We start from the raw sequence: 15626 nt of genomic DNA, 5'->3' as shown, positions 1-15626 counted from the left end.
GGTGTATACTGGTCAGGTCTCTTCTCCACGTTCCCAGTGTTGGTGTATACTGGTCAGGTCTCTTCTCCACGTTCCCAGTGTTGGTGTATACTGGTCAGGTCTCTTCTCCACATTCCCAGTGTTGGTGTATACTGGTCAGGTCTCTTCTCCACGTTCCCAGTGTTGGTGTATACTGGTCAGGTCTCTTCTCCATGTTCCCAGTGTTGGTGTATACTGGTCAGGTCTCTTCTCCATATTCCCAGTGTAGGTGTATACTGGTCAGGTCTCTTCTCCACGTTCCCAGTGTCGGTGTATACTGGTCAGGTCTCTTCTCCATGTTCCCAGTGTTGGTGTATACTGGTCAGATCTCTTCTACACATTCCCAGTGTTGGTGTATACTGGTCAGGTCTCTTCTCCACATTCCCAGTGTTGGTGTATACTGGTCAGATCTCTTCTCCACATTCCCAGTGTTGGTGTATACTGGTCAGGTCTCTTCTCCATGTTCCCAGTGTTGGTGTATACTGGTCAGGTCTCTTCTACATGTTTCCAGTGTTGGTGTATACTGGTCAGGTCTCTTCTACATGTTCCCAGTGTTGGTGTATACTGGTCAGGTCTCTTCTCCACATTCCCAGTGTTGGTGTATACTGGTCAGGTCTCTTTTCCACATTCCCAGTGTTGGTGTATACTGGTCAGGTCTCTTCTCCATGTTCCCAGTGTTGGTGTATACTGGTCAGGTCTCTTCCCCACGTTCCCAGTGTTGGTGTATACTGTTCAGGTCTCTTCTCCATGTTCCCAGTGTTGGTGTATACTGGTCAGGTCTCTTCTCCACGTTCCCAGTGTTGGTGTATACTGGTCGGGTCTCTTCTCCATGTTCCCAGTGTTGGTGTATACTGGTCAGGTCTCTTCTCCATGTTCCCAGTGTTGGTGTATACTGGTCAGGTCTCTTCTCCACGTTCCCAGTGTTGGTATATACTGGTCAGGTCTCTTCTCCACGTTCCCAGTGTTGGTATATACTGGTCAGGTCTCTTCTCCATGTTCCCAGTGTTGGTGTATACTGGTCAGGTCTCTTCTCCACATTGCCAGTGTTGGTGTATACTGGTCAGGTCTCTTCTTTCCATGTTCCCAGTCTTGGTGTATACTGGTCAGGTCTCTTCTCCACGTTCCCAGTGTTGGTGTATACTGGTCAGGTCTCTTCTCCACGTTCCCAGTGTTGGTGTATACTGGTCAGGTCTCTTCTCCACGTTCCCAGTGTTGGTGTATACTGGTCAGGTCTCTTCTCCACGTTCCCAGTGTTGGTGTATACTGGTCAGGTCTCTTCTCCACGTTCCCAGTGTTGGTGTATGCTGGTCAGGTCTCTTCTCCATGTTCCCAGTGTTGGTGTATACTGGTCAGGTCTCTTCTCCACGTTCCTAGTGTTGGTGTATACTGGTCAGGTCTCTTCTCCACATTGCCAGTGTTGGTGTATACTGGTCAGGTCTCTTCTCCATGTTCCCAGTGTTGGTGTATACTGGTCAGGTCTCTTCTCCACGTTCCCACTGCTGGTGTATACTGGTCAGGTCTCTTCTCCACGTTCCCAGTGTTGGTGTATACTGGTCAGGTATCTTCTCCATGTTCCCAGTGTTGGTGTATACTGGTCAGGTCTCTTCTCCACATTGCCAGTGTTAGTATATACTGGTCAGGTCTCTTCTCCACGTTCCCAGTGTTGGTGTATACTGGTCAGGTCTCTTCTCCACGTTCCCAGTGTAGGTGTATACTGGTCAGGTCTCTTCTCCACATTCCCAGTGTTGGTGTATACTGGTCAGGTCTCTTCTCCACGTTCCCAGTGTTGGTGTATACTGGTCAGGTCTCTTCTCCACGTTCCCAGTGTTGGTGTATACTGGTCAGGTCTCTTCTCCACGTTCCCAGTGTTGGTGTATACTGGTCAGGTCTCTTCTCCACGTTCCCAGTGTTGGTGTATACTGGTCAGGTCTCTTCTCCATATTCCCAGTGTAGGTGTATACTGGTCAGGTCTCTTCTCCACGTTCCCAGTGTCGGTGTATACTGGTCAGGTCTCTTCTCCATGTTCCCAGTGTTGGTGTATACTTGTCAGATCTCTTCTCCACATTCCCAGTGTTGGTGTATACTGGTCAGGTCTCTTCTCCACATTCCCAGTGTTGGTGTATACTGGTCAGATCTCTTCTCCACATTCCCAGTGTTGGTGTATACTGGTCAGGTCTCTTCTCCATGTTCCCAGTGTTGGTGTATACTGGTCAGGTCTCTTCTACATGTTCCCAGTGTTGGTGTATACTGGTCAGGTCTCTTCTCCACATTCCCAGTGTTGGTGTATACTGGTCAGGTCTCTTTTCCACATTCCCAGTGTTGGTGTATACTGGTCAGGTCTCTTCTCCATGTTCCCAGTGTTGGTGTATACTGGTCAGGTCTCTTCTCCACGTTCCCAGTGTTGGTGTATACTGGTCAGGTCTCTTCCCCACATTCCCAGTGTTGGTGTATACTGGTCAGGTCTCTTCCCCACGTTCCCAGTGTTGGTGTATACTGTTCAGGTCGCTTCTCCATGTTCCCAGTGTTGGTGTATACTGGTCAGGTCTCTTCTCCACGTTCCCAGTGTTGGTGTACACTGGTCGGGTCTCTTCTCCATGTTCCCAGTGTTGGTGTATACTGGTCAGGTCTCTTCTCCATGTTCCCAGTGTTGGTGTATACTGGTCAGGTCTCTTCTCCACGTTCCCAGTGTTGGTGTATACTGGTCAGGTCTCTTCTCCACATTCCCAGTGTTGGTGTATACTGGTCAGGTCTCTTCTCCACGTTCCCAGTGTTGGTGTATACTGGTCAGGTCTCTTCTCCATGTTCCCAGTGTTGGTGTATACTGGTCAGGTCTCTTCTCCATATTCCCAGTGTAGGTGTATACTGGTCAGGTCTCTTCTCCACATTCCCAGTGTTGGTGTATACTGGTCAGGTCTCTTCTCTATGTTCCCAGTGTTGGTGTATACTGGTCAGATCTCTTCTCCACATTCCCAGTGTTGGTGTATACTGGTCAGGTCTCTTCTCTATGTTCCCAGTGTTGGTGTATACTGGTCAGGTCTCTTCTCCATGTTCCCAGTGTTGGTGTATACTGGTCAGGTCTCTTCTCCATGTTCCCAGTGTTGGTGGATACTGGTCAGGTCTCTTCTCCACGTTCCCAGTGTTGGTGTATACTGGTCAGGTCTCTTCTCCATGTTCCCAGTGTTGGTGTATACTGGTCGGGTCTCTTCTCCATGTTCCCAGTGTTGGTGTATACTGGTCAGGTCTCTTCCCCACGTTCCCAGTGTTGGTGTATACTGGTCAGGTCTCTTCTCCATGTTCCCAGTGTTGGTGTATACTGGTCAGGTCTCTTCTACATGTTCCCAGTGTTGGTGTATACTGGTCAGGTCTCTTCTCCACATTCCCAGTGTTGGTGTATACTGGTCAGGTCTCTTTTCCACATTCCCAGTGTTGGTGTATACTGGTCAGGTCTCTTCTCCATGTTCCCAGTGTTGGTGTATACTGGTCAGGTCTCTTCCCCACGTTCCCAGTGTTGGTGTATACTGTTCAGGTCTCTTCTCCATGTTCCCAGTGTTGGTGTATACTGGTCAGGTCTCTTCTCCACGTTCCCAGTGTTGGTGTATACTGGTCGGGTCTCTTCTCCATGTTCCCAGTGTTGGTGTATACTGGTCAGGTCTCTTCTCCATGTTCCCAGTGTTGGTGTATACTGGTCAGGTCTCTTCTCCACGTTCCCAGTGTTGGTGTATTCTGGTCAGGTCTCTTCTCCATGTTCCCAGTGTTGGTATATACTGGTCAGGTCTCTTCTCCATATTCCCAGTGTAGGTGTATACTGGTCAGGTCTCTTCTTTCCATGTTCCCAGTGTTGGTGTATACTGGTCAGGTCTCTGCTTTCAATGTTCCCAGTGTTGGTGTATACTGGTCAGGTCTCTTCCCCACGTTCCCAGTGTTGGTGTATACTGGTCAGGTCTCTTCTCCATATTCCTAGTGTTGGTGTATACTGGTCAGGTCTCTTCCCCACGTTCCCAGTGTTGGTGTATACTGGTCAGGTTTCTTCTCCACGTTCCCAGTGTTGGTGTATACTGGTCAGGTCTCTTCCCCACGTTCCCAGTGTTGGTGTATACTGGTCAGGTCTCTTTTCCATATTTCCAGTGTTGGTGTATACTGGTCAGGTCTCTTCTCCATGTTCCCAGTGTTGGTGTATACTGGTCAGGTCTCTTCTCCACGTTCCCAGTGTTGGTGTATACTGGTCAGGTCTCTTCTCCACGTTCCCAGTGTTGGTGTATACTGGTCAGGTCACTTCTCCATATTCCTAGTGTTGGTTTATACTGGTCAGGTCTCTTCTCCATGTTTCCAGTGTTGATGTATACTGGTCAGGTCTCTTCTCCACGTTCCCAGTGTTGGTGTATACTGGTCAGGTCTCTTCTACATGTTCCCAGTGTTGGTGTATACTGGTCAGGTCTCTTCTCCATGTTCCCAGTGTTGGTGTATACTGGTTAGATCTCTTCCCCACGTTCCCAGTGTTGGTGTATTCTGGTCAGGTCTCTTCTCCATGTTCCCAGTGTTGGTGTATACTGGTCAGGTCTCTTCTCCATGTTCCCAGTGTTGGTGTATACTGGTCAGGTCTCTTCTCCACATTCCCAGTGTTGGTGTATACTGGTCAGGTCTCTTCTCCATGTTCCCAGTGTTGGTGTATACTGGTCAGGTCTCTTCTTCATGTTCCCAGTGTTGGTGTATACTGGTCAGGTCTCTTCTCCATGTTCCCAGTGTTGGTGTATACTGGTCAGGTATCTTCTCCATGTTCCCAGTGTTGGTGTATACTGGTCAGGTCTCTTCTCCACGTTCCCAGTGTTGGTGTATACTGGTCAGGTCTCTTCTTCATGTTCTCAGTGTTGGTGTATACTGGTCAGGTCTCTTCTCCACGTTCCCAGTGTTGGTGTATACTGGTCAGGTCTCTTCTCCACATTCCCAGTGTTGGTATATACTGGTCAGGTCTCTTCTCCTCGTTCCCAGTGTTGGTGTATACTGGTCAGGTCTCTGCTTTCCATGTTCCCAGTGTCGGTGTATACTGGTCAGGTCTCTTCTCCACGTTCCCAGTGTTGGTGTATACTGGTCAGGTCTCTTCTCCATGTTCCCAGTGTAGGTGTATACTGGTCAGGTGTCTTCTCCATGTTCCCAGTGTTGGTGTATACTGGTCAGGTCTCTTCTCCACATTCTTAGTGTTGGTATATACTGGTCAGGTCTCTTCTCCTCGTTCCCAGTGTTGGTGTATACTGATCAGGTCTGTTCTCCACGTTCCCAGTGTTGGTGTATACTGGTCAGGTCTCTTCTCAGTGTTGGTGTATACCGGTCAGGTCTCTTCTTTCTATGTTGCCAGTGTTGGTGTATACTGGTCAGGTCTCTTCTCCACATTCCCAGTGTTGGTGTATACTGGTCAGGTCTCTTCTCCACATTCCCAGTGTTGGTGTATACTGGTCAGGTCTCTTCTCCACATTCCCAGTGTTGGTGTATACTGGTCAGGTCTCTTCTTTCTATGTTCCCAGTGTTGGTGTATACAGGTCAGGTCTCTTCTCCACATTCCCAGTGTTGGTGTATACTGGTCCGGTATCTTCTCCACATTCCCAGTGTTGGTGTATACTGGTCAGGTCTCTTCTTTCTATGTTCCCAGTGTTGGTGTATACTGGTCAGGTCTCTTCTCAGTGTTGGTGTATACTGGTCGGCTCTCTTGGTGATGTATACAGCTTGTTCTTCACCCACAAGTGTTGGATTGGGTTGAGGTCTGGGGACTGTGGGGACAATCCAGATCCTCTACTTCATTGTCATTGAGCCATTTCTTCTCCAATCTCGGCGTATTCTTTGGGCCGTTCTCCCGCTGGCACACTATGTTGTCCTCTTCATTCCCATAGTACTCGAGTGTATGAAGTAACTCATCTTATAGGATCCTCACATATAGTTCAGCATTGAGACCATCATCAACTTGTTGACTCCGATGTTTTGCCTGGGTGTCACCTCTTGGCTTTTGAATAGATGGACGGACTTCATTCTTTATTCTTCCACCTGTCATGGCCTCATATGATGCAGTTTGGCAATTTCCTTGGCTGATAGACCACTATCGATGAGCTGGATGATGCTGCTTCTCTTTTCCTTCATGGCAGGTCCTTGAATTGAACCAGTGACTTTCATTTGGGAATCAGCCTAATAACACTGAGCTATATTAGGCAATGTGAGGACAGGTTGTAATTTTTAGTATACGGGAAGACAAAGACCAAAACAGTAACAATGCAGTGACATGACGAGAATCTCCATAACTAATCATCCATAACTAATCAAGTCACATTTCTGTATGAGAAGCCAAGATGATTGTCTATAAGATGAAGTTGTCTCACGCTCAGAGCTGTAGAGGATGAAGAGATATGGAGCTGGAAAGTCACAAGGGGAAAACATTGTTACTCTTTTGCTCATAACTGCACCTTAGTGCCCCCAGAATGTTGCTGTCACTCACCGAGCATCTGACCCAGATATTCTCCGCCTTTCTCACAGAATTCATTGTGGCTGAGGTCTAGCTTGGTCACTTGAAAGTTGGCCTGTGGGCAGAAATGGTGGGGTGCCATGTCACAAGCTGCTATTGGGGGTCTTTTGTGTGATGTATGAAATCTCAGCTGTAGACCTGGTTCAGACAAAGATGTGAAAAATCATCTAATTTTTTATATTCTGAATACTTGGATGATTTAATCAATGTTTCTGTAACATCGGGCACAATACAGATACATATCCGCAGACATGACTGGCGAGGGTCATGTGAGAGCGGTGGATGCTGTCATGTGGCACTCAGTCTGTGTGACAACACATGCATTTCAGGGTATGTGCACACAACGTTTTTATCAGGGGATGAAACCACTGACTTTTTCTAGAGGAAAATGCTTAAAAAAAAAACCAAGAAAAAATGTTGGTGTTTTTTCCCAGATTCGTCCGTCTTAGCGTTTTTTTGTTTTTTTTTTTTGGGGGGGGGGGTGATTTCGTGAGCACTTTGTAATATTTTGTTTGCCTTTGAACCTTTTATATTGACTTGTATTGTAAAGTGAAAGTATAGCGCATCTTCAGAGCAGAAGACACTTAAGGAACAGTCCGGTCACATCTATGGGAACTTGTTAAGACGCTCAAGAGCCTTAAAATATGCACAAGTCAATTGCAGGCAGTCATAGATACTCACAGACAGGGCGTCAGCAAGATGCTTGGCAGACGGGTCACTGAATCCATTGTCTGGAAGATAAATAAATTATAAGGAACCAGAACAACAACGTGACGCAGGGAGCTAAACGCCGACATCTGATCATCCACCTCCAAAACGTGATGCAGGAAGCTACACTCCGAAATCTGATCACCCACCTCCAAAACGTGATGCAGGAAGCTACACTCCGACATCTGATCACCCACCTCCAAAACGTGATGCAGGGAGCTACACTCCGACATCTGATCATCCACCTCCAAAACGTGATGCAGTAAGCTACACTCCGAAATCTGATCACCCACCTCTAAAACGAGATGCAGGGAGCTACACTCCGAAATCTGATCACCCACCTCTAAAACGTGATGTAGGGAGCTACACTCCGACATCTGATCATCCACCTATAAAACGTGATGCAGGGAGTTACACTCCGGCTTCTGATCATCCACCTCCAAAACGTGATGCAGGAAGCTACACTCCGAAATCTGATCACCCACCTCCAAAACGTGATGCAGGAAGCTACACTCCGAAATCTGATCATCCACCTCCAAAACGTGATGCAGGGAGCTACACTCCGAAATCTGATCATCCACCTCTAAAACGTGATGCAGGGAGCTACACTCCGAAATCTGATCATCCACTTCCAAAAAGTGACGCAGGGAGCTACACTCCGAAATCTGATCACCCACCTCCAAAACATGATGCAGGAAGCTACACTCCGACATCTGATCATCCACCTCCAAAACGTGATGCAGGAAGCTACACTCCGACATCTGATCATCCACCTCAAAAACGTGATGTAGGGAGCTACACTCCGACATCTGATCATCCACCTCCAAAACGTGATGCAGGGAGCTACACTCCGGCTTCTGATCATCCACCTCCAAAACGTGATGCAGGAAGCTACACTCCGAAATCTGATCACCCACCTCCAAAACGTGATGCAGGAAGCTACACTCCGAAATCTGATCATCCACCTCCAAAACGTGATGCAGGGAGCTACACTCCGAAATCTGATCATCCACCTCCAAAACGTAATGCAGGGAGCTACACTCCGAGATCTCATCATCCACCTCCAAAACGTGACGCAGGGAGCTACACTCCGAAATCTGATCATCCACCTCCAAAACGTGATGCAGGTAGCTACACTCCGACATCTGATCATCCACCTCTAAAACGTGATGCAGGGAGCTAAACTCCGACATCTGATCATCCACCTCCAAAACGTGATGCAGGAAGCTACACTCCGAAATCTGATCACCCACCTCCAAAACGTGATGCAGGGAGCTACACTCCGACATCTGATCATCCACCTCCGAAACGTGATGCAGTAAGCTACACGCCGAAATCTGATCATCCACCTCCAAAACGTGATGCAGGGAGCTACACTCCGAAATCTGATCATCCACCTCCAAAACGTGATGTAGTAAGCTACACTCCGAAATCTGAACATCCACCTCCAAAACGTGATGCAGGAAGCTACACTCCGAAATCTGATCACCCACCTCCAAAATGTGATGCAGGAAGCTACACTCCGACATCTGATCATCCACCTCCAAAACGTGATGCAGTAAGCTACACGCCGAAATCTTATCATCCACCTCCAAAATGTGATGCAGGGAGCTACACTCCGAAATCTGATCATCCACCTCTAAAACGTGATGCAGGGAGCTACACTCCGAAATCTGATCATCCACCTCCAAAACGTGATGCAGGGAGCTACACTCCGAAATCTGATCACCCACCTCCAAAACATGATGCAGGAAGCTACACTCCGACATCTGATCATCCACCTCCAAAACGTGATGCAGGGAGCTACACTCCGACATCTGATCATCCACCTCCAAAACGTGATGCAGGAAGCTACACTCCGACATCTGATCATCCACCTCCAAAACGTGATGTAGGGAGCTACACTCCGACATCTGATCATCCACCTCCAAAATGTGATGCAGGGAGCTACACTCCGACATCTGATCATCCACCTCCAAAACGTGATCCAGGGAGCTACACTCCGACATCTGATCATCCACCTCCAAAACGTGATGCAGGAAGCTACACTCCAACATCTGATCATCCACCTCCAAAACGTGATGCAGGAAGCTACACTCCGACATCTGATCATCCACCTCCAAAATGTGATGCAGGGAGCTACACTCCGACATCTGATCATCCACCTCCAAAACGTGATGCAGGAAGCTACACTCCGACATCTGATCATCCACCTCCAAAACGTGATGCAGGGAGCTACACTCCGACATCTGATCATGCACCTCCAAAACGTGATGCAGGGAGCTATACTCCGACATCTGATCATCCACCTCCAAAACGTGATGCAGGAAGCTACACTCCGACATCTGATCATCCACCTCCAAAACGTGATGCAGGGAGCTACACTCCGACATCTGATCATCCACCTATAAAACGTGATGCAGAGAGCTACACTCCGAAATCTGATCATCCACCTCTAAAACGTGATGCAGGAAGCTACACTCCAACATCTGATCATCCACCTCCAAAACGTGGTGCAGGAAGCTACACTCCGACATCTGATCACCCACCTCCAAAACGTGACGCAGGGAGCTACACTCCGAAATCTGATCATCCACCTCTAAAACGTGATGCAGGGAGCTACACTCCAAAATCTGATCACCCACCTCCAAAACGTGATGCAGGAAGCGACACTCCGACATCTGATCATCCACCTCCAAAACGTGATGCAGGAAGCTACACTCCGACATCTGATCATCCACCTCCAAAACGTGATGCAGGGAGCTACACTCCGACATCTGATCATCCACCTCCAAAACGTGATGCAGGGAGCTACACTCCGACATCTGATCATCCACCTCTAATACGTGATGCAGGGAGCTACACTCCGAAATCTGATCATCCACCTCTAAAACGTGATGCAGGGAGCTACACTCCGACATCTGATCACCCACCTCCAAAACGTGGTGCAGGAAGCTACACTCCGACATCTGATCACCCACCTCCAAAAAGTGATGCAGGGAGCTACACTCCGACATCTGATCATCCACCTATAAAAAGTGATGCAGGGAGCTACACTCCGACATCTGATCATCCACCTCCAAAACGTGATGCAGGAAGCTACACTCCGACATCTGATCATACACCTCCAAAACGTGATCCAGGGAGCTACACTCCGACATCTGATCATCCACCTCCAAAACGTGATCCAGGGAGCTACACTCCGACATCTGATCATCCACCTCCAAAACGTGATGCAGGGAGCTACACTCCAACATCTGATCATCCACCTCCAAAACGTGATGCAGGAAGCTACACTCCGACATCTGATCATCCACCTCCAAAACGTGATGCAGGGAGCTACACTCCGACATCTGATCATCCATCTCCAAAACGTGATGCAGGGAGCTACACTCCGACATCTGATCATCCACCTCCAAAACGTGATGCAGGAAGCTACACTCCGACATCTGATCATCCACCTCCAAAACGTGATGCAGGGAGCTACACTCCGACATCTGATCATCCACCTCTAATACGTGATGCAGGGAGCTACACTCCGAAATCTGATCATCCACCTCTAAAACGTGATGCAGGAAGCTACACTCCAACATCTGATCATCCACCTCCAAAACGTGGTGCAGGAAGCTACACTCCGACATCTGATCACCCACCTCCAAAACGTGATGCAGGAAGCTACACCCCGACATCTGATCACCCACTTCCAAAAAGTGATGCAGGGAGCTACACTCCGACATCTGATCATCCATCTCTAAAACGTGATGCAGGGAGCTACACTCCGACATCTGATCATCCACCTCTAAAACGTGATGCAGGGAGCTACACTCCGACATCTGATCATCCACCTCCAAAATGTGATGCAGGAAGCTACACTCCGAAATCTGATCATTCACCTCCAAAACGTGATGCAGGGAGCTACACTCCGAAATCTGATCATCCACCTCCAAAACGTGACGCAGGGAGCTACACTCCGAAATCTGATCACCCACCTCCAAAACATGATGCAGGAAGCTACACTCCGACATCTGATCATCCACCTCCAAAACGTGATGCAGGAAGCTACACTCCGACATCTGATCATCCACCTCCAAAACGTCATGCAGGGAGCTACACTCCGTCATCTGATCATCCACCTCCAAAACGTGACGCAGGGAGCTACACTCCGACATCTGATCATCCACCTCCAAAACGTGACGCAGGGAGCTACACTCCGACATCTGATCATCCACCTCCAAAACGTGATGCAGGGAGCTACACTCCAACATCTGATCACCCACCTCCAAAACGTGATGCAGGAAGCTACACTCCGACATCTGATCATCCACCTATAAAAAGTGATGCAGGGAGCTACACTCCGACATCTGATCATCCACCTCCAAAACGTGATGCAGGAAGCTACACTCCGACATCTGATCATACACCTCCAAAACGTGATCCAGGGAGCTACACTCCGACATCTGATCATCCACCTCCAAAACGTTATCCAGGGAGCTACACTCCGACATCTGATCATCCACCTCCAAAACGTGATGCAGGGAGCTACACTCCAACATCTGATCATCCACCTCCAAAACGTGATGCAGGAAGCTACACTACGACATCTGATCATCCACCTCCAAAACGTGATGCAGGGAGCTACACTCCGACATCTGATCATCCACCTCCAAAACGTGATGCAGGGAGCTACACTCCGACATCTGATCATCCATCTCCAAAACGTGATGCAGGGAGCTACACTCCGACATCTGATCATCCACCTCCAAAACGTGATGCAGGAAGCTACACTCCGACATCTGATCATCCACCTCCAAAACGTGATGCAGGGAGCTACACTCCGACATCTGATCATCCACCTCCAAAACGTGATGCAGGAAGCTACACTCCGACATCTGATCATGCACCTCCAAAACGTGATGCAGGGAGCTACACTCCGACATCTGATCATCCACCTCCAAAACGTGATGCAGGGAGCTACACTCCGACATCTGATCATCCACCTCTAATACGTGATGCAGGGAGCTACACTCCGAAATCTGATCATCCACCTCTAAAACGTGATGCAGGAAGCTACACTCCAACATCTGATCATCCACCTCCAAAACGTGGTGCAGGAAGCTACACTCCGACATCTGATCACCCACCTCCAAAACGTGATGCAGGAAGCTACACCCCGACATCTGATCACCCACTTCCAAAAAGTGATGCAGGGAGCTACACTCCAACATCTGATCATCCATCTCTAAAACGTGATGCAGGGAGCTACACTCCGACATCTGATCATCCACCTCCAAAACGTGATGCAGGGAGCTACACTCCGACATCTGATCATCCACCTCCAAAACGTGATGCAGGGAGCTACACTCCGACATCTGATCATCCACCTCTAATACGTGATGCAGGGAGCTACACTCCGAAATCTGATCATCCACCTCTAAAACGTGATGCAGGGAGCTACACTCCGACATCTGATCACCCACCTCCAAAACGTGGTGCAGGAAGCTACACTCCGACATCTGATCACCCACCTCCAAAAAGTGATGCAGGGAGCTACACTCCGACATCTGATCATCCACCTATAAAAAGTGATGCAGGGAGCTACACTCCGACATCTGATCATCCACCTCCAAAACGTGATCCAGGGAGCTACACTCCGACATCTGATCATCCACCTCCAAAACGTGATGCAGGAAGCTACACTCCGACATCTGATCATCCACCTCCAAAACGTGATGCAGGGAGCTACACTCCGACATCTGATCATCCACCTCCAAAACGTGATGCAGGGAGCTACACTCCGACATCTGATCATCCACCTCCAAAACGTGATGCAGGGAGCTACACTCCGACATCTGATCATCCACCTCCAAAACGTGATGCAGGAAGCTACACTCCGACATCTGATCATGCACCTCCAAAACGTGATGCAGGGAGCTACACTCCGACATCTGATCATCCACCTCCAAAACGTGATGCAGGGAGCTACACTCCGACATCTGATCATCCACCTCTAATACGTGATGCAGGGAGCTACACTCCGAAATCTGATCATCCACCTCTAAAACGTGATGCAGGAAGCTACACTCCAACATCTGATCATCCACCTCCAAAACGTGGTGCAGGAAGCTACACTCCGACATCTGATCACCCACCTCCAAAACGTGATGCAGGAAGCTACACCCCGACATCTGATCACCCACTTCCAAAAAGTGATGCAGGGAGCTACACTCCGACATCTGATCATCCATCTCTAAAACGTGATGCAGGGAGCTACACTCCGACATCTGATCATCCACCTCTAAAACATGATGCAGGGAGCTACACTCCGACATCTGATCATCCACCTCTAAAACGTGATGCAGGGAGCTACACTCCGAAATCTGATCACCCACCTCCAAAATGTGATGCAGGAAGCTACACTCCGAAATCTGATCACCCACCTCCAAAACGTGATGCAGGAAGCTACACTCCGAAATCTGATCATCGACCTCCAAAAAGTGATGCAGGGAGCTACACTCCGACATCTGATCATCCACCTCCAAAACGTGACGCAGGGAGCTACACTCCGAAATCTGATCATCCACGTCTAAAACGTGATGCAGGGAGCTACACTCCGAAATCTGATCATCCACCTCCAAAACATGATGCAGGAAGCTACACTCCGACATCTGATCATCCACCTCCAAAACGTGATGCAGGAAGCTACACTCCGACATCTGATCATCCACCTCCAAAACGTCATGCAGGGAGCTACACTCCGACATCTGATCATCCACCTCCAAAACGTGATGCAGGGAGCTACACTCCGACATCTGATCATCCACCTCCAAAACGTGATGCAGAGAGCTACACTCCAACATCTGATCACCCACCTCCAAAACGTGATGCAGGAAGCTACACTCCGACATCTGATCATCCACCTCCAAAACGTGGTGCAGGAAGCTACACTCCGACATCTGATCACCCACCTCCAAAACGTGATGCAGGAAGCTACACCCCGACATCTGATCACCCACCTCCAAAAAGTGATGCAGGGAGCTACACTCCGACATCTGATCATCCACCTATAAAAAGTGATGCAGGGAGCTACACTCCGACATCTGATCACCCACCTCCAAAAAAGTGATGCAGGGAGCTATACTCCGACATCTGATCACCCACCTCCAAAACGTGATGCAGGAAGCTACACTCCGACATCTGATCATCCACCTCCAAAACGTGATGCAGGGAGCTACACTCCGACATCTGATCATCCACCTCCAAAACGTGATGCAGGGAGCTACACTCCGACATCTGATCATCCACCTCCAAAACGTGATTCAGGGAGCTACACTCCGACATCTGATCATCCACCTCCAAAACGTGATGCAGGGAGCTACACTCCAAAATCTGATCACCCACCTCTAAAACGTGACGCAGGAAGCTACACTCCAACATCTGATCATACACCTCCAAAACGTGATGCAGGGAGCTACACTCCGACATCTGATTATCCACCTCCAAAACGTGACGCAGGAAGCTACACTCCGACATCTGATCATCCACCTCCAAAACGTGATGCAGGGAGCTACACTCCGAAATCTGATCATCCACCTCCAAAACGTGACGCAGGGAGCTACACTCCGACATCTGATCATCCACCTCCAAAACGTGACGCAGGGAGCTACACTCCGACATCTGATCATCCACCTCCAAAACGTGATTCAGGGAGCTACACTCCGACATCTGATCATCCACCTCTAAAACGTGATGCAGGGAGCTACACTCCGACATCTGATCATCCACCTCCAAAACGTGATGCAGGGAGCTACACTCCGACATCTGATCATCCACCTCTAAAACGTGATGCAGGGAGCTACATTCCGACATCTGATCATCCACCTCCAAAACATGACGCAGGGAGCTACACTCCGAAATCTGATCATCCACCTATAAAAAGTGATGCAGGGAGCTACACTCCGAAATCTGATCACCCACCTCTAAAACGTGACGCAAGAAGCTACACTCCGAAATCTAAACACCCACCTCCAAAACATGATGCAGGAAGCTACACTCTGACATCTGATCATCCACCTCCAAAACGTGATGCAGGGAGCTACACTCCGACATCTGATCACCCACCTCCAAAACGTGATGCAGGAAGCTACACTCCGACATCTGATCATCCACCTCCAAAACGTGATGCAGGAAGCTACACTCCGACATCTGATCATCCACCTCCAAAACGTGATGCAGGGAGCTACACTCCGACATCTGATCATCCACCTCCAAAACGTGATGCAGGGAGCTACACTCCGACATCTGATCATCCACCTCTAATACGTGATGCAGGGAGCTACACTCCGAAATCTGATCATCCACCTCTAAAACGTGATGCAGGAAGCTACACTCCGACATCTGA

At 48.9% G+C, this 15626-nt stretch overlaps 1 protein-coding gene across 1 annotated transcript in view; it reads right to left on the bottom strand.

Annotated features, from left to right (window-relative positions):
• Nucleotides 1–15626, bottom strand: part of LRRC74A (leucine rich repeat containing 74A) — a 161933-nt gene that overhangs the window by 82167 nt on the left and 64140 nt on the right. Inside the window, exons 6-7 of the mRNA XM_075330587.1 lie at nt 7202–7251; nt 6494–6575 (exon numbers count right to left, since the gene is read on the bottom strand). Of these exons, the coding sequence (XP_075186702.1) occupies nt 6494–6575; nt 7202–7251 (132 nt within the window). The remainder of the gene's footprint in view (nt 1–6493; nt 6576–7201; nt 7252–15626) is intronic.

The sequence above is a fragment of the Anomaloglossus baeobatrachus genome, chromosome 12 (assembly GCF_048569485.1).
Source record: "Anomaloglossus baeobatrachus isolate aAnoBae1 chromosome 12, aAnoBae1.hap1, whole genome shotgun sequence".
In the NCBI taxonomy this organism is placed as follows: domain Eukaryota; kingdom Metazoa; phylum Chordata; class Amphibia; order Anura; family Aromobatidae; genus Anomaloglossus; species Anomaloglossus baeobatrachus.
Note: the sequence above shows the minus strand (reverse complement) of the source record. Positions and strands in the feature narration are given on the sequence as shown.